The sequence below is a fragment of the Eleginops maclovinus genome, chromosome 4, assembly GCF_036324505.1.
Source record: "Eleginops maclovinus isolate JMC-PN-2008 ecotype Puerto Natales chromosome 4, JC_Emac_rtc_rv5, whole genome shotgun sequence".
Lineage (NCBI taxonomy): Eukaryota > Metazoa > Chordata > Actinopteri > Perciformes > Eleginopidae > Eleginops > Eleginops maclovinus.
The window spans coordinates 36128891-36154553 of NC_086352.1; the positions used below are offsets into that span (position 1 = coordinate 36128891).

Consider the following 25663-nt stretch of genomic DNA (forward strand, 5'->3'; position numbering starts at 1 on the left):
AATGTGGACTTTATTTGATTACTTCAGTTGAAAAGTACGTTCATATTTCTCCTTTTGATTAATATAGAGTTGAACGAAACAAAGCACTTAATCAACTTACGCATGCGTTTTAAACTGTTTAATAAGCACCGTAACTTTCATGAAACGCATTTCTCGTCACGATCGTTTCTTTCCTTGAACGGCTGAATGTTGTGTCAAGGCAAAAGTTGCAGCCGCAAGGCATTGAGGGACAGCATTTTCTCCTTTCCTTTCTAAAGGAAGGTCCAGTGTTTCCTAAACTAAAGGAGGTTATAAAGGAAGTTTCAGAGCTCCTTTCCTATCATCTGGAGAATCAAACAGCTCTTCTCATGGCTGCCACTTCCGGGTCATTTTGCTCCGTTAGGAACCTTCCTACGATGTACTGACAATTCGACCGCAACCACACTCCTGAGAACAATATCTGTCTCTTTAGTTGATCGATACTCTCGTTTGTTCAGCAGCTAGTCTCTTAATGTGCGTTGCTGTTGTTAGTGCTGAACAGGGGGAGTACAGTGGGTTTATCGGAGCCTTTTTCATATGAAAGAAGCAGTTTTGTGCTAAAATCAATGAGTTTATAGCTGCCAAAAAACTTTGTGGAGCTGAGTGGATTCTCAGCACCTTCCATACATTTATTGTAACTCAAACCAGTAGAAACACCATATGAGCGTGATTTGTTTTTCGGTTTAATACGTTACAAGTGACACTACATTTAGTAAAAGGAGTCACATTCAAAGGATTGAGATCACAAAGGAGAACTAAAGTGTTTAGTAATGGACTTTATTTTTCTACAAAACATGCACTTGGTGTGGACAGTGAAAATGGGTGCAAACATCTTTTGACCCGTTACAGAGCTCAGAGGAGGTCAGAGCCATAGAGCTGACATAATGATCATTGCAAGTCCTTTTCCAGCCATTTCCATGAAAAAGCTCTTCTTCTTGGCACGTTGTTTATCACTTCAATAACAAGATGTTTTTTTTACAAAGCAACCTCAGCATCAGGCTTTTCTTCAGTTTTCTTTTTTACAATTCAGTTTCTTAGATTGCCATGAAATGTTGTACCAATGTTTTTTTCCAGATGACCACTCCTAATACTCTTATTATTCTCTGACTTCCCAGGTAAGCCACATTTGCACTTATTCAGTAAAAAGCTCAAAGTCTGCTAAATGGATTGACACAACATTTGGTCTGGACATTCAAAGTGGCCAGGTGACGTCTCGCACTAACACGGTGGTGATGTTCTCTGGTTCTGTAGCACGCTGACATTAGTGACTCAAAATCAATTGTCAGCTATTAGAGAGATTGCTATGAAAGAGATAGGTCATTCATGTTCATACTGTTCTGAAGAAGGTCACCAGCACCATCATTATGTCAATATTATTGTTTATGGCCAGATATCTGCTAAATGAATGGCATTCCCAGCTGACCCTTCAGTTAAGAGATGATAAGCGTGCTATCATGCTAAACTTATATGGTAATGGAATGGATACCGATACAGGTTAACACTGTTGTTGTAGGCTTTTCATACCAATAAGCGCTCCGCAGAGCTCTTAGTCCTGGAATCTAGCCTTTGTTTGCTTTTGGCTATTTGAGTAATTTAACTAAACTAAAGGTGTAATGTTTGAGTCAGGTTGTAGCTGATGACGGAAGCTTCTTCATAATTTTCTCTTATGCAAATTAAAGAAATAAAACAGATACACAGGAACTGCTACCAAAAATACCAGAGAAAGACAACCAGTGTGAAAGTTTTAAAGCTGTACTTACACTATATAAAGGTGTGTTTTCTTTAAGGACTTGATGCTTCAGGTCTGTGTTTCTAAATCATGAGTGAGCAGCCTGACTCTGAATCTGAATTAGCTCCATGAAACAGCCTAATCAGTTTGTTTAGCTGTTTTAATGAAACCCCTCTCTGTTGGATAGTTTCTTTCAGTCTGCACTTTGAACACATTCCAATAATCCCTCTTGTCACCCTTTCTTTCTCTCTCTCTCTGTTTCACACACACACACACTCACACATAACTCATGCGAAATAAATAGCAATATATACAAAACTCAAGTCATACAGTATGCAAGTACACAAAACACTTCTACACACAATACGGAACTAACATAATGTAAACAACCAACACAATGCTTAGCCCTGTCCTGTTTAAAGTAACTGAAACACACATGAAAAGTAGAGGATTCCAGCATTAACACATCTAGACACAATCCAGATAGAGGCATTTCACACAGGGGTGTAAAGCTGTGTGTTCCCAGACGTCACATTGCTGTGGTAGAATCTCCACTGTCATATTTACAGTCTTAAACCCTTGTGACAGAATCAAAAGGCATCAGTCAAAGGATAACTCCAAAATGAGCCAGCGGTTGAGAAAAACATTATCCAACCTTTATTTTTCACTCAGCCCGTCATAATCATCTACCTCCCACCATACCTCATCCCTACAGTGAAACAAAAGGAAAAGCTAAGTCATATTAAATAACTATCGTTATACAAAGGCAGTATAAAGTCAAGCAGCCACACACGATGTTTCCTCTGTGCGACCGTCTCCTTCAGACAGGCACACAGACAGCTCCACGGTAAGCAGGAGGGAACGTTAAGGTACCAACGGTGAGACCGGATAAAAAACAACACTAATAATCCTTTATGTTGCAATGCCCTTGTGAATGATGACTCTATTGAAGAACAATTCAAGTTTTTTAACATCTGGCTGTTCATTTCATTATTTTGGGAATGTTTAACTATTTATGTTGACTTAACTTAAAGCATTCATGAGACGTGGGAACATGGCAACAGGGCTAATACACCTTACATTTAGAGGATCAAGCAGGTTTTTAACAAGCCAACCCTTTAACCAGATTATCCCAACCACTGGTTCGGAACCGAAAAATAAGGCCACCTGATTGTTGCACACAGCTGTAGTAGGGCTGGGGCCTAAGACCTGGTAACATACTGCTTATCAAATATGAGATCCATCCCAACCCAGGACCTGAAGCTATGATCTCGATGCACCCTGGGTGCATTAACACCTGTACTCACATCCCTCCACTTATGATTGGATGTTAATGCCAGGTGTGCATGGAGCTATATTAGGGTACAGTTTTGATCATTTAAAAAAAAAAGCAATTTATTTGAATTTTCAAGTTTTTATCCTGAAAAATACAATGATTTATTCATATTAAAAACAATTATTTTAAATCTTTTTTCAGGTTGAATTCAGTTCAGCAATTCCTTCAAAAAACTTTCACTTTAATACATGTTTTGATATTTGAATCGTTTTTTTTTTTTCCACATACAGATTTTACGTTTTCAGATTCAAAACAATTCTATTTTCAGTTTAACATCTTGTTTGTTCAGGTTCCCATTTATTTCACTTTTAGATCACTTTTTGCTTTCAGATCTTTTTTTTCTGCTTTCAGTCTTGTAGTACTGATGTTGCTTGGGGGGCGGGGCTTACCACACAGTAGCTTAGTGACCTCTCTCTGTTATGGTGCCTTCATGGATGTTAGGTACCATGAGAAATATAAATCAATTTCTATTCTGCAACTGAAACTGATTAAAATATCAAAATATGTATAAAAGTGAAATGTGAAAAAAATTAACAATTAAAACAAATTTCTGAACTGAATCAGAAATAATGTTCGACCTGAAATAAGATTTCAAATTGTTATTTTTAGTTTGAATACATCATTGTATTTTTCAAAGTTCAGGACAAAAGCTTGAACTCTCAAATAAATTATATTTTTGAATGATCAAAACTTTTAACCCTGATATAGCTGCATAGGTGTGAACCAATCTCCCCCCTCTGCAATGTGTGACACTCATGAATGTATACCACTGAAACAACCAAATATGAGAATACCTGCCCTAGGACACAAACCAACCCAAAGCTCAGAGCGACAGGTTTGGGTCAGGCAGCTTTCAACCAAAACCTTTACTGAGCCTTTTCATTTTTTAACCTGGGGGGGTTGTTGCGCCTCCTGACCATATGTCTTTTTGAGTTTCTTGCTCAACAATCTTATAAGCAATGTTGCTGTGTTCATAGGTCTTTTAATATAAACCTGGTGAGAACAATGGTTTGGTGCTGGTACAAATCAGCTTTTTTATGGTCACATCATAGGGTACATGTGCCCTTCAGGGTGGCTCAGATATTTCTTTCAAATGCTCATGTACTGCTCTGGCGTCACTTCTGGGAGAAAGGAAAATGTAATCATGTGTTTGTAGACCAATGGGACATATGATTTAGGCAAACTCTTTTCAAGTTGTGCTCTGGTGTTGCACCGGGATCATTTCAGAGACTCTGTGAATGCCCATGTTTTAACATGTTTTTCTATTCTTCTCCTGTGATTTAGCAGAGGTTTTTTCTATTTCAGGGTTTAGTGTTTTGTAGCTTGAATAATAAATACATATAAAAAAATGTTATCTGTTATTCACGGGATCATAAGTTAAGTAACTGAATATCAGTTATTGGCAGGTCCAATCCAAATGCATCATCAGTACAGGCTTTCAAAAATCCCTCTCCATTGCCCTCGACAATATTAGTCCCTCTTCATGTCTTAACACTTGAATAACCTAAGAAAGAAAAAGGGTTGTGCAAATATAGCTAAACAGAAGCAAGTACTGGGACACACCCCAGTGAACATCTGAGGCTCTTAAATTGAATATCCAGTTGAGAACACGAGCCAATCAATAAAAAAAGTATCATCACAGTTTCATTCCAAGGTTCAGAACCTCAGCAAAGCAAAACATATCCAGGAACTGTAAATTCACTTCAGTTATCAGCAAAATCAAAGGCATTGATCCAGACGTGGACAGTGAAATGATCAAGATTTCTTCAGACCATATGTCAGCTGGCACACTAGGAACTTTCACCAAGAGAATCCTAGAAGTCAATGTATTTCCAGGGATAGCACAGTCAATGTGGTGCTGTTAAGGCACCATGCAGTCCCGTACCACGTAGTGTACAATGTCACACACAGGCCCTGTCGACGTTAACCCCATGGCAGCCTTTTGGGAAATGTGTCACTCCTGGGATGAGAAACTTATGCTACAACATCAGATAACAGCATGTCTACTTTACTGTCCCCACCCATATAAAAAATGTATCTATCCAAAAATCTATCCATATAGCTTAGGAACAAGTAACTGTAGGTTTGTTTGTAAAAGCTTTAATATGCCTAAAATGATCTGAGATGTGTTATCAAATAAGTGTTTATATCTGTTCCACATGGCCATATGCGGGGGCGGGCCGAAAAACTCTTTCTTGAAGTCTTGACGCTGTCAATCATACAAACTCTAGAGCTGATGCACACTTTTAGTCGTTCCTTGTGTTGCACTAGGTTTCACTCATAGTAACTGACGCATATTCTCCAAACTTTAGTGTGTTAGTTTTCCAATAATAAGTTATACATTTGTGATAATTACTTAGATTTAAATAGAAAGTTTCCATTTTCCTTGTTATTGGGACTAATCTATATATACTTCTCTCATTAAAATGTCCTTATGTTATACACTCATAAGATAAATTGTAATTTACAAGAGTGTCATGTTTTTTCACTTCACACTGAAGCCAATTTGCTATTTAAATAATTTGAACGTGTAGTATAAATTCAGTAACAGAAAAATCTTGCTAATTGCTCGTTAAGACTTTCCCCCGCATTTACGGGTGACTTTTGAAACAGGTGGAAACACTTAAACCTGGTTGGGCAATAAATAATAAAGCAATGGTTCTCAACTGGTCAAGCCTCAGCACCCACTTTTTCCTTCATCAACAAATCACGACCCAAAGTTTTGAATATATACTATTATTTTGAAAGCCGGAATTTCTAATGCTGGCATGAATTACCTGTTCGACTATATAATATATATATATATATTCGTAGGTTATATCCCTTTACAGAACTAAAGTATACCTTAAAAAAAAAGTAAACTGATGATGGTCATCACCTTTTGTAGAATTAGAATTTAACTTTATGAAATAAAAAAGGCACATGTTTTTTGTATTAAATAAAAAGACAGACTTAGAGCCAATACAGGAAACTCACCACACATTTCAAGTTTCAAGGTTTCAAGGTGAAAAATGTGACGAGTTGAAAACCCAATCCCTGAGATTTTTTGAAATACTAACATGTAAACTACGCATTCTGGTACACTCTGAGAATAATAATAATTTTTAAAAAAAACATCTATTATCACCCGGCATATTTAATAATATTTAATGCCATTTATCTTTTGTTACTTTGTTCTGACAGCTGAAGCTGCTGCTCCTCACAGAGAAAAGAACAGAGAGGAGAAGCTGTGTGAATTACTTTAAATTGTGGATAAGGGTAGGTAGCCCCCATTGTTCTGTGGGTCAAAATGACAGCCTACACATTTTTTCGTTATTATAAAAAAAAAAAACGTTAAATGACATGGATGAGTAGTTCTACCGCAAAGTTATTCTCTGTGGGGACTTGCAGCAACATGCCGAATCTTGATTCTGATTGGCCACAAGACTCGAGAAGCATCAGCAAAGATGTTTTATTGAGAAGATGATCACTAAGAGACAGCAGTTTTCAGAACTGTTTTTGGTTTCCGACATTTCCAGTCAATTGCTACTGCACGCACAGCATTACAAATTCTGGCCTTCAAAATAAAAGTTTGACTTTTTTCCGTTTTTTTTTTTCTCAACTTTTTAATTTTGCTGCGTATCTGCGACCCACTTTTGGGTAGCGACCCACCAGTTGAGAACCACCGGTTTAAAGCATACTCAGGGAATTGTGGGAACTGCAGTCATGTCAGGAAGCTCAGTCATTTCAAATCTTTTGATGAATTTCTACTCGCTGCTTTCAGCATTGTCTGTTAGCTAGTGTAAGTCCCACAGCAGCATCTCTGGTGAGGACAATAAAACGGATATGTGAGGAACAGTGTGTTTCTTTCAGTGTGTAATGGTGTGCGCCTGCATGCATCTAGGTGTGTCTATCGTGTCTGCATCATTTGGAGTGTCCACATCTTCCTGTGCATGTCACTGTCCAGGGTAGGTGGGGTAGTGTGTCGGGGAGTGAGTGTGTAGGTGCGGCAGGGACTGTGCATGTGTGTGTGCCAGTGGCAGCGTGGCATGGCGGTCGGGAGGCAGGCAAGAGGACAGCAGGTCGTCCTCTGAAGCATCGCCTGGAGACAGAGCAGAAACACAGCTGTGACTGTAGCAGCAAGCACACACACTGTGCATGGATGAGCTTCAGAGGAGATTGTACGTGTGTGCTTTCACTTTGGATAGGCTAGCTGTTTCTCACCCTGTGGGAGCAATGGTGGCAAAGTCCCCGACACTGCTCCCTGAGCACCGTAAATAACGGCAGCCCACTTCTCCTCACACTAGGATGGGTCAAATGCAGAATGTACATTCCCCCGTCCGTGGGACCATTAAGGGTTCCTTCTTCTTCTGCCTACAGAATGTTAGCTAAACTAAGCGAAGCTAATCATGTCCTGACTCCAGTTCTGCACTTCAGACACTCAGACATGAGATTGACATTCACAACTTTTGGAAGAAACTGTGTTAAAAATTATGCAGTAAATATTTATCGCTTAGAATAATGACACCATCAGCCTTTAGATATGAATCCTGCTTTCACTGTGCAATTTTGTCTGAATCTGTGTCACCTTCTCCTGAGAAAATGAAGGCTGTATTACGGCACAAATCCGTGGAAAACTAAATGCTGTGTTGCCAACTAGTTTCAAATGAAATTGGCATTAACTCCTAACGGTTCCCAGATTACACCATGCTAATTTTAACTATCACTGACATCAGTCACTGTGCACTCATTTGCATAAAGCTAAGTGGTTGTGTCGCTACAAAGGTTATCTTTACTAATTTTCAATGGTAAATGGATACAGGTTTTTAATCAACAGAATAAAAGGACCTTTTTCATTCTGAAAGAATTGCTGTGAGTTATTATAAGAGACACCACTGCTCGGGCCTAATAATGCCAGCAGGTGTGTTTGGAGGCAGGACATAAGGTAAAGGCACAAAAAATAGAAAAATGTCATGCTTTTGCACTCACAAAAAGTATGTAAAGTATACAATCAAATGTGTATTTAAGAAAAAGAATCAATAAAAAACATTTGTGAAGGCCTCTGTGGGGCGTACCACTGCCAGGGTCCATGCCTGTCTGGTTTCCAGTGATGTGGTGCCAGTAGATGGAGCGGGGCAGGATGGCGGTGGGGGTGCAGGGGTATGAGCCCGGCTCTGAACCCATAGACAGCAACTGAAAGGCATGAACACACGTTTAAGAAACTGCACTGTAGATGAGTTATTTCCATTCAAGTAGCAGAATATCTACAAAGAATGTGTATGCATTTTGTTTCTCTGCACTGCTGAGAGCATCCACAGTGAGCTTAATAATGGGTTTTGGCACTGATAAGAAAGCTCAATAGATGGTGCTGAAATCCAGATGGAACGGTATGAAAATGTCCTATCATGACCAAGATTAACATGGTCTTTAGCTGTGCACTACTGAGGAAGTTAACGTATAACACATGCACTCACTATTGAGGTTTTGGAACTCGTTTGGAATGTATTCCTGCTGACTATAAGACTGCAGTAAGCTGTTATGGACATGGTTTTGTTTTGCCACTTGGGGGCAGCAAGCTCACACTTAATAGTGGCTCCTATTACAGTTTTTTACAGTTGCTAACACACTAAAATGACATGCATAGCACAATTATTTAAACTGACACACAGAGAGCAAAACCTCTTCTCAAGTCTCCAAAACTCTAAACACATTTTCTGCTTTACACACATTTTGCAATCCAAAATGGCACTTTTTAAATGCACTGAACACGGTTCTCTGCATAAGACACAACAATCTGACATAAAGTCACATGTTTGCCATATCAAAACACTGCCATTCAAAATAACACTTCATGAGCTAATTGGCCAAAATATATGCCACCTGGCCAAACACCTCAATGCTTAATTGTTAGCACTTCAATCAGGAAGTAAGCACTATAAAAGCACCACAGGTGAGCATCGTTTTTTTACAACAACAATGGAAAACGTCGCAGAGAGAGGAAGAGGAAGGGTGAGAATGAGAGGAGGAGGAAGAGTGAGAGGTAGGGGTAGAGCTGGTAGAGGAGTTCATGGCCAAAGACAACAACTTTCAAATAAAATCAGAGCAACCTTAGTTGATCGTGTCATCAACCATTGGCTGACAATGCCAGAGGCTGGACAGAGTGCAGCCCAACTTGAACCGTTTTACTGTCGCCTCTGTCATCCGGACATTTAGACTGGAGCACAGGTATGCAACCAACATTTCTTTCACACTTTGTAGTACATGCCATTTCCTAGTGTATCAGTTGGGTGACACCTGTTTACTTCATGAATGGCTGATGTCATACACTTACTGTACACGTTTCCTGTATCATTTACTCTACTGTGGAGGAAATATCTTTAGGCTGCATTGCCCTATCCATCCATCCATCCATCTTCTCCAGCTTTTCCGTCAGGGTCGCTGGGGTAACAGCTCCAGCAGAGAGCCCCAAACTTTCCTTTCCCTGGCCACATCAACCAGCTCTGACTGGGGGATTCCAAGGCGCTCCCAGGCCAGCGAAGAGATATAATCCCTCCACCTGGTCCTAGGTCTACCCCTCGGTCTCTTCCCAGCTGGACGTGCCTGGAACACCTCCCTAGGGATGCGCCCAGGTGGCATCCTCACTAGGTGCCCGAACCACCTCAACTGGCTCCTTTCAACGCGAAGGAGCAGCGGTTCTACTCCGAGTCCCTCCCGGATGACTGAACTTCTCACCTTATCCCTAAGGGAGATGCCAGCCACCCTGCGGAGAAATCCCATTTCAGCCGCTTGTATCCGCAATCTCGAAATCCTGTCCATGAATATCACAAACAGGATTGGTGACAAAGCGCAGCCCTGGTGGAGGCCAACCCTCACCGGAAATCGGTCCGACGTGCTGCCGAGGACCCGGACACAGCTCTCGCTTTGAGAGTACAGAGATTGGATGGCCCTGAGTAGAGACCCCCTCACCCCATACTCCCGCAGCACCTCCCACAGTATCTCCCTGGGAACCCGGTCATACGCCTTCTCCAAATCCACAAAGCACATGTAGACCGGATGAGCGTACTCCCAGGCCCCCTCCAGGATCCTTGCGAGAGTGAAAAGCTGGTCCGTCGTTCCACGACCAGGACGAACCAGTACTTCTACTTTGACTCAAGTACAAGACCTGAGTACTTCTACTTTTACTCAAGTACAAGATCTGAGTACTTCTACTTTTACTCAAGTACAAGATCTGAGTACTTCTACTTTTACTCAAGATCTGAGTACTTCTACTTTGCCTCAAGTACAAGACCTAAGTACTTCTACTTTTACTCAAGTACAAGACCTGAGTACTTCTACTTTTACTCAAGATCTGAGTACTTCTACTTTGCCTCAAGTACAAGACCTGAGTACTTCTACTTTTACTCAAGAACAAGATCTGAGTACTTCTAATCAAGTACAAGTTCTGAGTACTTCTCCCGCCCAGATAAATATCTCAGTAGAATTCACTCTCTGTTAGCACTGATTTGTGTGTGTGTGTGTGTGTGTGTGTGTGTGTGTGTGTGTGTGTGTGTGTGTGTGTGTGTGTGTGTGTGTGTGTGTGTGTGTGTGTGTGTGTGTGTGTGTGTGCATGTGTGTGTGTGTGTCTCACCCTGCTGTTTTTCTCTATCTCCAGCAGGACTTTCTTGTGCTGCTCTGCTATAGCCAGTGTAGAGGAGTGGACCCTCTGGTAGATCTGCTCCCCCTCTCTGGTCTGGAAGGTGTAGAGGCCTTCCCCGCTGTCACACATCCTGCACATGACAGCAACTCAGTCTGAAGCCAGAGGAACACACAGCGCTGGCTAACCCAATGAGCAGTATGGAGACAAAACTTGTCTGTCAAGTGTTTTGCGCAAAATACCAAACAGATCCCCCATTGCATAGCATGCCTCACCCCCCTCTATTTCAGCCCTGTTCCTGAAGTGCTGATTCTGTGACTGTAGCTTTAAATGAACTAGCTGCTGCTGGCCACGCCCCTTTGGAGCTGCTGCTGGCCACGCCCCTTTGGAGCGTCAAGATCTCTCCTCTGAAGAGAGTTTTTTACCGGGAGAAACTCAGCTAAACGCTGCCGTGATTAAACGCTATATTATGTTCCCAGGAGTTCAATGTAAAGCCAGCCGACATTTTCCTTATTACATCATATCGGCAGCAAATCTGGATAAGCTCGTTTGTACGCCCGTTTTTAGAGATGTGGGTAAGGAGGAAAAGAGAGAGGGTTGTATTTTCTGAGTCTCCTTTCAAACCGGGGACACATATTTATGTACAAACGACTTCAAAAAGTGCATTTTGAAAAAATAGGGGACCTTTAAAGAAAGCTGCTTGCTAATAATATGCCTCCTCATGAAATTTGATATTACAGTACAAAACTTTACTCCGAGCTCTTTGTGAGAGCAGCCGACATACACATACACATCAGGCTCAAAAAGTCATCAGTATGCTTCATACAGTGCAGCACGGCATCACTGAAACTGGCCAAGGATTTCTCTCACGCACTGAACTCTTGGTTTGTTTGCAAAAGTCAGTAAATACATAAAGTAACAATACCTTTTAGCTTAATAAAAAAGAAAGTGCCTCTAAAGCAGCTACATTTAAGAGACTCAGTATTCGGGAATGAAGCAGTACAACACACTCACAGACAGAGGGCTCTCCTGCTCTGGTTTGTTTTAGATGACACACACACACACACACACACACACACACACACACACACACACACACACACACACACACACACACACCCACACCAATCATAGCTCATCAGGTTTTATCAAAGGAGAGAAGATAAGGAGGTCTGACCCCGCACTGATTCATCGTCTCATCTAGTCAATCAATCAGAGAGAGGGGAAAAGGGGGGGTGGGGGGGACGTATCCTTGGATTGACCGTCAGCTGACTGACAGCTGCACATCCTTTAGTTGTGAGGTCCAATAAAGCAGCATATATTCACTGTATATGGAAACAAGTGTTATAACAAAGGATGTGTTGTCCCTGACTCTGAATGTGTGTGTGTGTGTGTGTGGGGGGGGGGGGGAGGCATGATCTATGTATTCTGCATTGATCTTGGGAAGGAGATTGATCTGACACCCCTCCTCCCATCTCATCCCAGTCTCACCTTCCGGCCTCGAAGGTGAAGCGTGTGGCGTCCCGTCCGTAGCGCCGCAGCGAGCACAGCGGCCAGGTGACCAGTTTTGTGCGGGGGTTGTGGATGTCCCAGAGGTAGATGTTTTCGTGGGTGATCTGCATCATGCACTCCCCGTAGATGTCCAGGTTGGGGCAGGGGAGGAGGAACACGTTGAAGCGCTCTGAGGAGACCAGAGAATGACAGGAGGTCAGTTTGCATTACTCCAGCTCTTTAAAGATTATATTGCCTTGATTAAAGAGGACTACACATTCTGAAGAAGAGAAGAGGACATGAAACCAAGCAAAGCGCTCAGGGGATTTGATCACGGGCACAATGTGGTCATTGTTGGAAAGTATTATAAGAAAAATAGTAAGATTTACTAAAGTAACGTACAATTTTAAGGTTCTTGTACTTCACATTTCATATTACTTTATATGCTTACTTACAAATCCATTATACACAACCTGACAAGCACACAATATATGTTATCTGATGGTGGAACCTTTAGCAGCTGAAGAGCCGGGGACCAGAGAGAGGCTGACCCAGAGCCAGAGAGAGGTACACACACACTCAGGTGGATGACTGTTCTTCTGTTTGCTGGAAGTAAGCAAATGCCAGCTAACATGTTCAAATAATGTATAAGGTGATTAAATGTCAATTTATAAAAGGGATGTGTTATGTTTATTTGCAGATTGATAGATTTATGGGGTTTTTATTCTAAATGTAAGATGCTTTTATGTTCAAAAACATTGTCTTATTATCATCACCTGAGCTCTCTAAAGGGCCTCCATAAGCATTCATCTGTTGACATCTTACATTTTATATATGTAAATAGTTATCAAGTTAATAAACAGTATTTAATTTCCCTCTTACTGTCCAATATTTAATTTTACATTCTGTTCTTGTATATGTCATATTCTATTTACATGTAAATAGACTTTTTCATGAACAATGTTTTTTTATATAACTACTGTATGTTGCATTGTTTGAGGAGCTCGGGATTTAAGATTTTCATTGCCATTTCTACACTGTAGCTTATCCATCCATCCATCCATCCATCCATCCATCCATCCATCCACCCATCCATCCATCCATCCATCCATCCATCTTCTCCCGCTTTTCCGTCAGGGTCGCGGAGGTAACAGCTCCAGCAGAGAGCCCCAAACTTTCCTTTCCCTGGCCACATCAACCAGCTCTGACTGGGGGATTCCAAGACGCTCCCAGGCCAGCGAAGAGATATAATCCCTCCACCTGGTCCTAGGTCCACCCCTCGGTCTCTTCCCAGCTGGACGTGCCTGGAACACCTCCCTAGGGAGGCGCCCAGGTGGCATCCTCACTAGGTGCCCGAACCACCTCAACTGGCTCCTTTCATTGCGAAGGAGCAGCGGTTTTACTCCGAGTCCCTCCCGGATGACTGAACTTCTCACCTTATCCCTAAGGGAGATGCCAGCAACCCTGCGGAGAAATCCCATTTCGGCCGCTTGTATCCGCGATCTCGTTCTTTTGGTCATGACCCATCCTTCCTGACCACAGGTGATGGTAGGAACGAAGATGGCCCGGTAGACAGAGAGCTTTGCATTCTGGCTCAGCTCTCTTTTCATCACAACGGTGCGGTAAAGCGACTGCAGTACCGCTCCCGCTGCTCTGATTCTCCGGCCCATCTCACGCTCCATTGTTACCTCACTCGAGAACAAGACCCAAAGATACTTGAACTCCTTCACTTGGGGTAGGGCTTCATTCCCTACCTGGAGTGGACAGTCCTGCTGAGAACCATGGCCTCAGATTTGGAGGTGCTGATCCTCATCCCAGCCGCTTCACACTCGGCCGCGAACCGATCCAGTGAGTGCTGAAGGTCACAGACCGATGAAGCCATTAGGACCACATCATCTGCAAAAAGCAGTGGTGCAATCCTTAACCCACCGAACTGCAGACCCATTCCCCCACGACTTCGACTCGAAATCCTGTCCATGAATATCACAAACAGGATTGGTGACAAAGCGCAGCCCTGACGGAGGCCAATCGTCACCGGAAATCGGTCCGACGTGCTACCGAGGACCCGGACACAGCTCTCGCTTTGAGAGTACAGAGATTGGATGGCCCTGAGTAGAGACCCCCTCACCCCATACTCCTGCAGCACCTCCCACAGTATCTCCCTGGGAACCCGGTCATACGCCTTCTCCAAATCTACAAAGCACATGTAGTCCGGATGAGTGTACTCCCAGTCCCCCTCCAGGATCCTTGCGAGAGTGAAAAGCTGGTCCGTCGACCAGGAGGAAAACCACATTGTTCGTCTTCAATCTGAGGCTCGACAATCGGCCGGACCCTCCTTTCCAGCACCTTAGAGTAAACTTTCCCGGGGAGGCTGAGTAATGTGATGCCTCTGTAATTGGCACACACCCTCTGATCCCCCTTTTTAAAAAGAGGAACCACCACCCCGGTCTGCCACTCCTTCGGTACTGTTTCCGACTTCCACGCAATGTTGATGAGACATGTCAACCATGACAGTCCCTCAACACCCAGAGCCTTCAGCATTTCTGGGCGCATCTCATCCACCCCCGGGGATTTGCCACTGTGGAGCTGTTTAACTACCTCAGTGACTTCCCCCCGTGAGATGGAATTGATCCCCTTTCATACTCCAGCTCCGCCTCTAACATAGAGGGCGGAGTTGTTGGATTCAGGAGTTCCTCAAAGTGTTCCTTCCACCGCCATAACACACTATCAGTTGAGGTCAACAGCATCCCATCCTTACTGTACACAGCCTGGATGGTTCCCTGCTTCCCCCTCCTGAGGTATCGGATGGTTTTCCAGAACAACTTTGGTGCCGACCGAAAGTCCTTCTCCATGGCTTCGCCGAACTTCTCCCACACCCGCTACTTTGCCTCGGCCACGGCTGAGGCTGCTGCCCTTCGGGCCCGTCAATACCTTGCAACTGCGTCAGGAGTACCCAGGGATAACATATCCCGGAAAGCCTCCTTCTTCAGTCGGACGGCTTCCCTGACCACCGGTGTCCACCAGGAGGTTCGAGGGTTACCGCCCCTTGAGGCACCTAAGACCTTGAGACCACAGCTCCCTGCCGCAGCTTCGGCAATGGAGGCTTTGAACACCGCCCACTGTGGTTCAATGTCCCCAGCCTCCACAGGGATGCCTGAAAAGCTCCGCCGGAGGTGTGAGTTGAAGGCTTCCAGGACTTGGGACTCCTCCAGACGTTCCCAGTTCACCCGCACTACACGTTTGGGCTTACCAGGTCTGTCCAGAGGCTTCCCCCGCCACTCGACCCAACTCACCACCAGATGGTGATCAGTTGACAACTCCGCCCCTCTCTTCACCCGAGTGTCCAAAACATGCGGCCTCAGGTCCGATGATACGATAACAAAATCGATCATGGACCTTCTGCCTAGGGTGCTCTGGTACCACGAACACTTATGAGCATCCTTATGTTCGAACATGGTGTTTGTTATGGCCAATCCATGACTAGCACAGAAGTCCAGTAACAAACCACCACTCCGGTTCAGATCAGGGGGGCCGTTCCCCCCAATCACGCCCCTCCAAGTGTCTCCATCATTGCCCACGTGTGCGTTGAAGTCTCCCAGCAAGACTAAGGAGTCCCCTTCAGGAGCCCCATACAGGACTTCTTTCAGAGTCTCCAAAAAGGCTGAATACTCTGAACTGCTGTTTGGTGCATAAGCACACACAACAGTCGGTCCTTTTTCTGCTAATTCAACTAAACAGATCTCTCCTCTACACACCATGTTTCAATTGTCCTGCACCAATGGAACGAGGAGGTGATGTGAGAACCACAGTGTGCAGTGGAGCTAGCAGAAACGTTGACAGTACAGAGAGATGCTGTTACTGTGCACGCTCCCTCACCTGTGTGTTCACACTGCACTCCAGCTGCCAGCAGGTCTGGCTCCCCCATACTGATGTCATTGAGCCGTGTGCCCAGACACTCTATAGAGAGGGTCTTAAACCAGTCCTCTGCTTCCAGCTCTGCAGGGTGAGAGGGAGAAAAAGAGAGAGGTAGAGAGAGAGAGGGGGAGAAAAGGAAAGAGAGTTAGCCCAAAAGAAAGGGGGAAAGTAAGGGTAATCTTTTCATTGGATTTCGGAATATTGCTGTAAATAATCTCTGTGGCAAACAAAGGCTTATGATAATTTAATTACATGTTTTGTTCATCAGGATAATCTACACATATTAACACCACTTTATGATTTTTTAAGTAAAAACCTAACTTTAGGCTATAAAGGAACTACAGCCCGGCCACATGACTTCACGTCACCACTGCTAAGCTAAAGGTGGCTGATGGACCAGCATGGTGACGCTCAGGTACCTCATTTATGACACACAGCTTCTGACTCACCAGTTGGGTATTCACTGACGTATTTTATTTGAACTTATTCATTCTTGTTAAAATACAGTTTATTCTACTACTATTTGAATTTGAATTTGAGACAGAGGAAGGCCTCTTTTACCCATCTGGCTGGCTGTCTAGGCTATTGATCTGTAAACAGTTTTGTGTGCCAGGTGCAGACAGTTGCTGCTGTACAGGTCAGGTGTGTAGAGCTCACAGCACGAGACCTGACCAGCAGGTGCAGTCGGGCTAAGGAGGAACACAAACTTAGAAATGGGGCAGCCATATCAACAAGTTACTGCCATTTGGTTAGAATTGTCAGGATTATTGATTATGAAAGTTCACCCTTAATGTTGGATTTTCTTGGTGAACAACATCCTGGTCAGGTGGATTGAGCATGCTCAGCTTCATAAATACTGCTCATCACAACAAGAAGCACTCTTTTTCCTCCTCTTCCTCCTCCTCCATCCCTGACAACAGAGAGCTGTGTGTGTGTGTGTGTGTGTGTGTGTGTGTGTGTGTGTGTGTGTGTGTGTGTGTGTGTGTGTGTGTGTGTGTGTGTGTGTGTGTGTGTGTGTGTGTGTGTGTGTGTGTGTGTATGTGTGCGCGTGCGCGTGCGCGTGTGTACATTACCTGATTCACAGGTGAAGGTGCGTGCAGTGTCGTCTGTGAACACGATGGCCACTGCCTGTCTCTTGGTGTCTCGAGGCAACCGTGTGATATTCTTGACGTTGCTTATCTCTGTCACCTAGGTAACAGGTGTTTAGCAAAGTGGTTAAAGCGGTTATCAAGACTGCAACTGTTTAATTAAAGTGAAGTGGACTCAGTAAAATAGCCTTAAAATTGGACATCTATGTTAAGTATGAAACGGTGACTCATACAGGAGTGGAGAGGGGTCACTGACACAAAAACATTAGAATCGGAGGATGAAACCCTCTTTATTAGTCACATACATTCACACAGCAGAGCACACACAGTGAAAGTGGTCCTCTGCATTTAACCCATCCTAGTACTAGGAGCAGTGGGCAGCTATTGTGCAGCGCCCGGGGAGCAATGGGGAGGGGGGATTGGAGGTGTCCGGTGCCTTGCTCAAGGGCACCACAGCAGGGCCTAGGAGGTGAACTGGGACTTCTCCAAGTAGAAGTCCCTACTTACTGAGCAACTGCTGGACATGTAGCATTACACTACATTTATTAACATGGCTTGATGTGTAAAATGTCGAGGAATAGAGTTTAAATAAAGCAACAGTTGGTTATTACATTTAACAAAATATATTTGATCATAGTTGATACAGTGTATTACTATATCCTGAGGCTCTAAAGGCATCTGGAAGATTCCATGCAACCGAAGGACATTTGTCTTTACTTTTGATCAGAGCTGCCTCCAGATTCAAACAATGACATAGAGCAAATTCCCTCTACAACTCTGCTCTCATCCCTCACACACCTTAGGGAAGGCTCTGATGTAGGCAGACTTCTCATCAGGGTATTTCTCAAGACGACGAGGTCCTTTGCTCGATGACTTCTTGAACACCAGCCAGCAACGTCGATAGATCTATCACACACACACACACACACACATTTAGGATAACATTTATTACTACTACTTTTCTTTTAAGGTGTATAACTACTCCAAACCTTAAGTGACAAAACAAAAATAAGTGAATAAACATGCACATGGGGATTATTGGAGGTAAATGCCACCTCTAACCGAAATGCATTATTTCATTTGTGGACCTTCTGACATGATGCAATGCGTCTCAATAATAAAATTAAATATATTTTCTCAATAATAATCTCCAACAAACTGAGCTGAGAGGGGCACAAACAAAAGGCAACCTGTATATTAAGTGAAATAAACTAATTTCCTTATCCCTCACTTTCTTATTTAAGTGAAGGGATATACACAGGGTACATCTGAAGGGCAGGACAAGATGCCTCCAACAGATATGTATATGATGGCATAAATATGCTACATTTATATCCAGCAAGGACGATGGCTGATGTGTACTTATTTATAGAGCATGATCTCCAGTTGACATATTCCACATTTCTTCATAAATCATTGTGTTTGGCTGTTCACACTGCTGGATAGTGACTCTCCCTACAGTGTGTGTAAAGAGAGATATGAAATATGGAACATAAATAAGAGCTCAGCATTCATATTTCACATTTAAACAAAATAAATCCATAGTAATCTTTTTCAAGGTCTGAAATAATCCTGTTTTTAAAGACACATTTTTTCATGAAAATGACAGCACACATACACAAGGAGTTCTAAACATAATAAATCAATTTAATTCAACTACAGGGCAAGTGTGTGATATAGAACAACATCAGCTGACCAGTGTTAAGTGCTGATACAGCACTAACGCCACGCTCATGTAAAACATTGTCTCTTCACTCTAATGTGAGCAAAACCCTGTGGACCGAGAGGAACTCCAAAGTGTTCCACATCAGTTTCATCTTTGAAGATGTTAGAAGGGAGCAATTAGCACTTTCTACCCCCCCGCCTCCTCTTAACTTCACTTAGCGCTCCTCAGTCTGTCTGCTGAGACCCGCCTACTTCAAACAGGAAGGAGAAGAGATGAAAGAAAGGAGACATGAAGGAGAGGAAGGAAGGAGGGGTGAAGGAGAGGAAGGATGAAGGAGAGGAGGGATGGAATAGAGGCGGGATTGAGGAGAGGAGGGATGGAGGAGAGGAGCGATGGAGGAGAGATGGAGGATGTGCTGAAGAGAGATAGTGGACATGAGAGCAGAAGGGACGTACAGCGAGTAAACTATGACTTCCAGCACACATTAATAAATACAATATGACACAGATGTAAATATTATTCTTATGACTCTATGATGATTTCTAGAATCTCACTAAGCTTGAAAAAATATATTATAATGAAGTGATCTTGATCATACTTTCCACAGTCCTACTTTAGCAGAAGACTTTGAAGAAATTGAAAATGTTCAGGGATCTATAATGATCAATACAATGGGAGGCTAAAAACCAGTCCATGGGAAATGAGGAGCAAACGCAGCCTATAAACGTCTTTGCAAGAGGAATACATGCAGATACATCCTGAAGTCCATCATTCATGGGAAATGAACATTCAAAATTATTTTTTATAACTTTTTTTTTTAAAGAAAACAGTTTGCCAACCTCAGAAATCCAAGTGGAGTGACCTGCATTGTGCACTACTGAAGAACAGCTGAGACATAGTCGGACAAAGGCCTTCCATAGTCCACAAAGTGGCAAAGTTACTATTAATGAAACAAAACCCTCAAATATTTGGTGAATTGAAATATTACCTACAATTAATATGTGTTATTATAGTGAGAGAGAGAAATATGATTGAAATCTGAAGCAAGCTCAATAAGCATTTTAAGAATCACCAACACATTTCAACCATTTTTTTGTCTATCATTCAAAATGTTTTTGTACTGTTAATGTTGTCTTATTCAATGGGGGGGGTTAAAAAAAATTGAAAACCTGCACACCAGTTGTTTTTTGTCTTTGACACTGTATATGTTTCAGAAAAAAAACACGGTAAAAAAGGAAAAAATAGAATCACCAACAAGCTGTAATGACAAACACACACACACACACACACACACACACACACACACACACACACACACACACACACACACACACACACACACACACACACACACAAACACACACACACACACACACACACACACACACACACACACACACACACACACACACACACACACACACACACACACACACACACACACCTAGCAGCTGTAGTAAATTAACAATTATAAATCCCATTAAATTGTGACTAAGTAAATACAGAGAGGCGGGGGGGGGGGGTTAGAACACACAGAGGACAACAGCAAGAGATAATGAAGGACAAAAGACGGTGGGGGGGGAACTCAGAGGATATGACAGAAGAGACAGTGGTCAGGGTAGAGGAAATGTTTACTCTATACAATGGCCAACACAGCGGAAAAAGCAATACAATTCTGTTTGGAAAAATCCATTCATTCTTATTTTCAAATGCCTGAACACAAAGCGTTCAGCAGATATTCTGCTGTGGGGCCATGTTTTTTATTTAAATGAAATCATTGTATTTAAATGAATGCTGCTGCAAGACAACTTCAAAGGGAAGTGCAGAAACACAACGCTGGTCAAATTTAGATTTGTTCTGTTTTTGTTGAGTTTTTGCTTTTATTTCAGAGAAACAGACTGCTAAGAGGAGAGAGAGGGAATGACAGAGCAAAGGTCAACAGGTCGTAATCAGACCCCCAGTCCGCTGAGATAAGGATTCTAAGCAAAGGGCCGCCAGAAGGGGAGTAATCTAGGATGACCTTTGATTAGTTGAACAACAAAAAGGAGAGTTAAAGGTCCCCTATTATGCAAAATGCACTTTTTTACGTATTTTATACATAAATGTGTCCCCGGTGTGTAAGGAGACTCACAAAGTGTCAGAAAATACAACCCTCTCTCTTTTCCTTCTTACCCACATCTCTAAAAAAGGGGGTACAAACGAGCTGATCCAGATTTGCTTCGGTTATGACGTCATAACCGAGATGTGGGCTGGCTTTACATTGCACTCTGGCAACGTTCCACCCACATGACATGTCCCAACCTATCGTCCCCCATATACAGTCGCGAGCTGATCCCCCCCCAGCTGTGTGTGTGTATTCAGCAGGATGTCTGCAGGAGAGACAGAGTTGTTGTTTATATAATACATATAATGTCTCTGTTCTAGTGGTAAACACTGAGAAGTGTTTCCGAAATAATGCTGGATGTGGTTTGGAACATAATATGGCGTTTAACCACGGCAGCGTTTAGCTGAGTTTCTCCGTGTAGAAAACACTCTTCAGAGGAGAGATCATGACGCTCCAAAGGGGCGTGACCAGCAGCAGCTCCAAAGGGGCGTGACCAGCTGCAGCTCCAAAGGGGCGTGGCCAGCAGCAGCTAGTTCATTTAAAGCTACAGTCACAGAATCAGCACTTCAGGAACACGGCTGAAATAGAGGGGGATGAGGCATGCTACAATGGGGGATCTGTTTGGTATTTTGAACAAAACACTTGACAGACAAGTTTTCTAGAGATATGGCCCTAAAATATATTGTTCAAATATAGCATAATAGGATACCTTTAAATAAGATTAAAGAAAACAGGGACCGGTGGCAATGGGATCACACCAGCCCCAACGTCATATTGGTCCAGGGTGAACGTGGAAAGTGATTAATAGTCTGCATTTATTGCATTTAAGTGCTTTTCCATTCTTTGCAACCCCTCAAAGGGCTTTTACCAAAGTCACCATTCATACACTCACAGAGGCTGCAATAGCAGGTGCCCCCGCTCACACTCACACACTGTTGGCCATCAGGAGAAATGTGGGGTTAGGTGTATCACTAATGCCAAGTTCACACTACAAGATTTTTAGCCCAATCGGCCGCTCCCAGAGGGATTTTGGAGCTCGGGGATGATTAGAGGCAAATCAGCGTTAAATCGGCCCTCGGCAGTCGGCGTTTGATCGCTATGTGTGAACTGTTCAAAGAGCGAGGTGAGAGACTCCCCGATGCCTACCCAAGACCCGACAGATAACTATGGAAAGCCAACGGTGCCACTATTTACCCGTTTATTTTGCCAGTTTTCTATAAAAACGCGCGAATATACGCGACTATTGAAAACGCCCGAATAGATATCTAGCAAGCTAAATATCCGGACCTGTCAGCGAGTGTACAAATCCTGTAGTGTGAAAAGGGTTGTGCCTGATAATGGGTGCGCCGACGAGCTACAGCCAATGAGAGCGCAAGACACGGGGCTAGGAAAAGCCCCGGGGAGGAGCTGCACAACTTTCTAAAAAGAACAAGAAGCGTTGTCCTATACAACAAGTGTGGCAATCCATTCCTTCACCCATATTCTGTTCTTTTTCCTTTCCTGTGTTTTTTCAGCACAAAGCATCGCACAAACAACTCACTTGTACCGCCTGTTTTCTTCTGACGTCCATGTTGACTGTTGACAAAAACTGTTGGTGAAAGATGGCTCCTCCTCCTGGACCACAGACTCTCCTGTGGATCAGGCCCCTCGCCCACTTCCTATACACTTACCTCCAGCACCCTTTTTGGGACTACACCCATCTAACAAGCCAGCCTTCATTTGGATCTCTCCAGATCAAAGTCAAGTTTCCTGCCTGCACCATTACAGAGACCAAAGCCATCCATAGGCAGAGACATAAATATAAACACCTGAGAGGGACAGAGAGAGGGAACTCAGAAATGTCAGGGTCAGGTCATTTACTCCCGACTTCCCCATAAGAGCAATACGTCATCTCCCGCACCCCTGCAATCACAGCAACCACCTACTTCGTTACGCTGCCATGACAATCAAACCCTCCTGCTGAGTGAGCATTTTTTGTGCTGTGTTTGTGTGTGTGATTAAATTCCAACTAAATCACAAAAGTCCTCATTCTGCAGTTTAAAGTGATATTAATAATCTGGGGAATGAACGGTCCTGCGTTTAACTTTAACAGATGACTAGCCTGTGGACTGAAAAAAAAGTGCATGTGTTGCAACATGTAGAGTAGACGTTAGCCACTAATCGAAGTGTGTGTTGTGGCTGCTGTCAGTAAGAGGTTGTTACAGCTTTGTTTTTTTAATCCAAATGTTTCCACACATTATCTCCCCCCCACAGCAGCAGAGGTATTGGCTGTCTGCTGCTGTGGATTGTGGCTGTGAAGTGCCAGCTGATGTGTGACACTGGCCTCATGCTGCTTATGATCTGTGTGAAATTGCCAGCATGGTGTAAATGTGTCTGGGTATGTTGTGTTCTCAATTAACATAGTTGTTGACAAGCACAGGCAACACCCGACCAGCCATAACATATTCATGTTTCAGAATGATGTGCGCCTGCATATTATAGCCACCACAATAAAGCTGATGACCACATGTCTCTGAACATCATGCCTGCTGTGTGCAACATATGGTGCTTTAAAACTCAACAAAGCACACATTTCAGAGCTACCAGCTAACAGGCAAATGTTTCTCACTGGGATTCAAACATTCAGGGACACTAGAATGCTAAAGTAAGCTAATTTCAGCAAGGTATTTTGGTAACATTTAATCAAACTACAGCGCCCGACAGACGTTGCCATCCCTAGATGCCCAGTGTTTATGAAACCTGGTTTAAGGGTGTAGAATGGTCTGAGAAAGAACCTGTTATATTGAAGAGGGGGCTGGATCTGGAGCCGCAGTTTGTTTCTCTTATGAAGATGGTCTTGGCTGAGTTATTTTCTCTCTATTAGAATGTAACTAAAGATGATGTTACTAAATGATGGATTAAATGTGTGAAGCTAAGCTGCTGAAGGTGTCTTCTTCTCTGCTTGAACCTGGAGGGACAAATGGGACAGACAGGCAGAGCTGACGGGAGTGCTTTAGAAAATAACTGAGGTCTATGGATATAAAAAGGCTTTAAATATACTGAAGTCAATTATTTCAAAAATATATATAAACCAATGAAAATACCCTGTGTCAAATACAGAATGTAGGCATGGCTCGGTTTGGTTTTATTTAAAGTTAACGTATTATCAACATGTAAGTGTAGGTTGGGTGAGATCAAAAACAACACTATATAAAACAAATAATGAATGAACAAATTTGACCGAGGCACCAACGTTTTCCATTAATAATCCAAATAATACAAGAACATTTCTAAAAATATCCAATCTATTTCTAACACTATTTTAATTGTGCTAACACAAATATATTAACAATATAGATTGAATAATCAGAAGACTAGCATCTTTCTGAGTTCCCTCAACTATAAGCTCTAATGGGGACTCTCACTTCCTGTTTGCCAGTTGGACCAGCAGGTAGTATTGAAAGGGAGCTCACATTTGTTTTGTGGATAGCATGCTATAACCATATGTGTTAACTAAGGATGGGGATCAATGGGATTTTAATCGAGACCAATACTGATTTTCAAAGGGAAGGGTTTAAGCCAGGTATTAAGTGATAGACTTTTAGCAATGTCTAGGACTATGCCACCTCATACTTTGACCCTTGTCCTATCATAATTAACCATTGTGCAATTTAAAGGTCTCCTATTATACTATATTTGAACAATATATTATAGGTTTCATATCTCTACAAAACATTTCTGTGAAGTGTTTTGCTCAAAGTACCAAACAGATCCCCCATTGACCATATTACTTCCAGAACACACGGCGCATTGTTTCTGATACAGCACATAACTTGTTCTTTCTTCAGTGTTTATCACTAGAACAGAGACATTATATGTATTATATATACAACAACTCTAAGTCCCTCTTGCACACATCCTGCTGAACAAACACATAGCTGCTGGGGGGTTCAGCTCGCAGACTGTATATGAGGGACGATAGGTTGGGACGTGTCACGTGGGTGGGCAGGGCCAGCCCTGGGCATAGGCAGTATGGGAAAATGCTATGGGCGCATCCATCAATGGGGGGTGCTGTAAATAGGGGGGAAGGAACAAAATTGAAGAAGTTATTTAAAAAAAAATGTTTTAACTATTAACGATGTCTGAAACTACGCTCACATTGCATACAGCGCCAACAAACTCTGGAGCCCCAGCCCTGACCAGCACATTGGTCAGGGACGGGCCTGTGGGTGGGACGTTGCCAGGAGTTCAATTTAAAGCCAGCCCACATTTCGGTTATGACGTCATAACTGAAGCAAATCTGGATCTGCTCATTTGTACCCACCTTTTTAGAGATGTGGGTAAGGAGGAAAAGAGAGAGGGTTGTATTTCCTAACACTTTTTAAATCTGCTTACACACCGGGGACACATATTTATTTATAAAAGACATCAAAAAGTGCACTTGGCATAATACGTATGAAGGTAGATATGGTGCAAAATGCGAGAGCTTGTAAAACCTGATGTGAGCACTTGTAGAGTACAATGTGAGAACTTGCAGAAAAAAAACTCTGAGCTATGAGCATATATTTACATTTGCATAAAAAAATATCGACATACCTGTGAACGAAATTTGAAGTCACAGAATAAAAAACGTTTTGAAGTTCTTAGTTATGAAATTTTCACTTGCAGAAAAATATATATTTTTTCAATATATTTTCAATTACAACTGCAACTTGGTTACATCCT

General features: G+C 42.8%; 1 protein-coding gene across 2 annotated transcripts in view; it reads right to left on the minus strand.

Annotated features, from left to right (window-relative positions):
- Window positions 1–1889: 1889 nt before the first annotated feature.
- The window catches only part of dok4 (docking protein 4), an 80140-nt gene continuing 56366 nt past the window's right edge, over window positions 1890–25663 (minus strand). For both annotated transcript variants that reach the window (XM_063882520.1, XM_063882519.1), the window contains exons 3-9: window positions 17988–18095; window positions 17175–17289; window positions 16063–16182; window positions 12187–12376; window positions 10690–10828; window positions 8138–8255; window positions 1890–7164 (exon numbers count right to left, since the gene is read on the minus strand). In XM_063882520.1, the coding sequence (XP_063738590.1) occupies window positions 7019–7164; window positions 8138–8255; window positions 10690–10828; window positions 12187–12376; window positions 16063–16182; window positions 17175–17289; window positions 17988–18095 (936 nt within the window). In that variant the 3' untranslated portion in view covers window positions 1890–7018. The remainder of the gene's footprint in view (window positions 7165–8137; window positions 8256–10689; window positions 10829–12186; window positions 12377–16062; window positions 16183–17174; window positions 17290–17987; window positions 18096–25663) is intronic.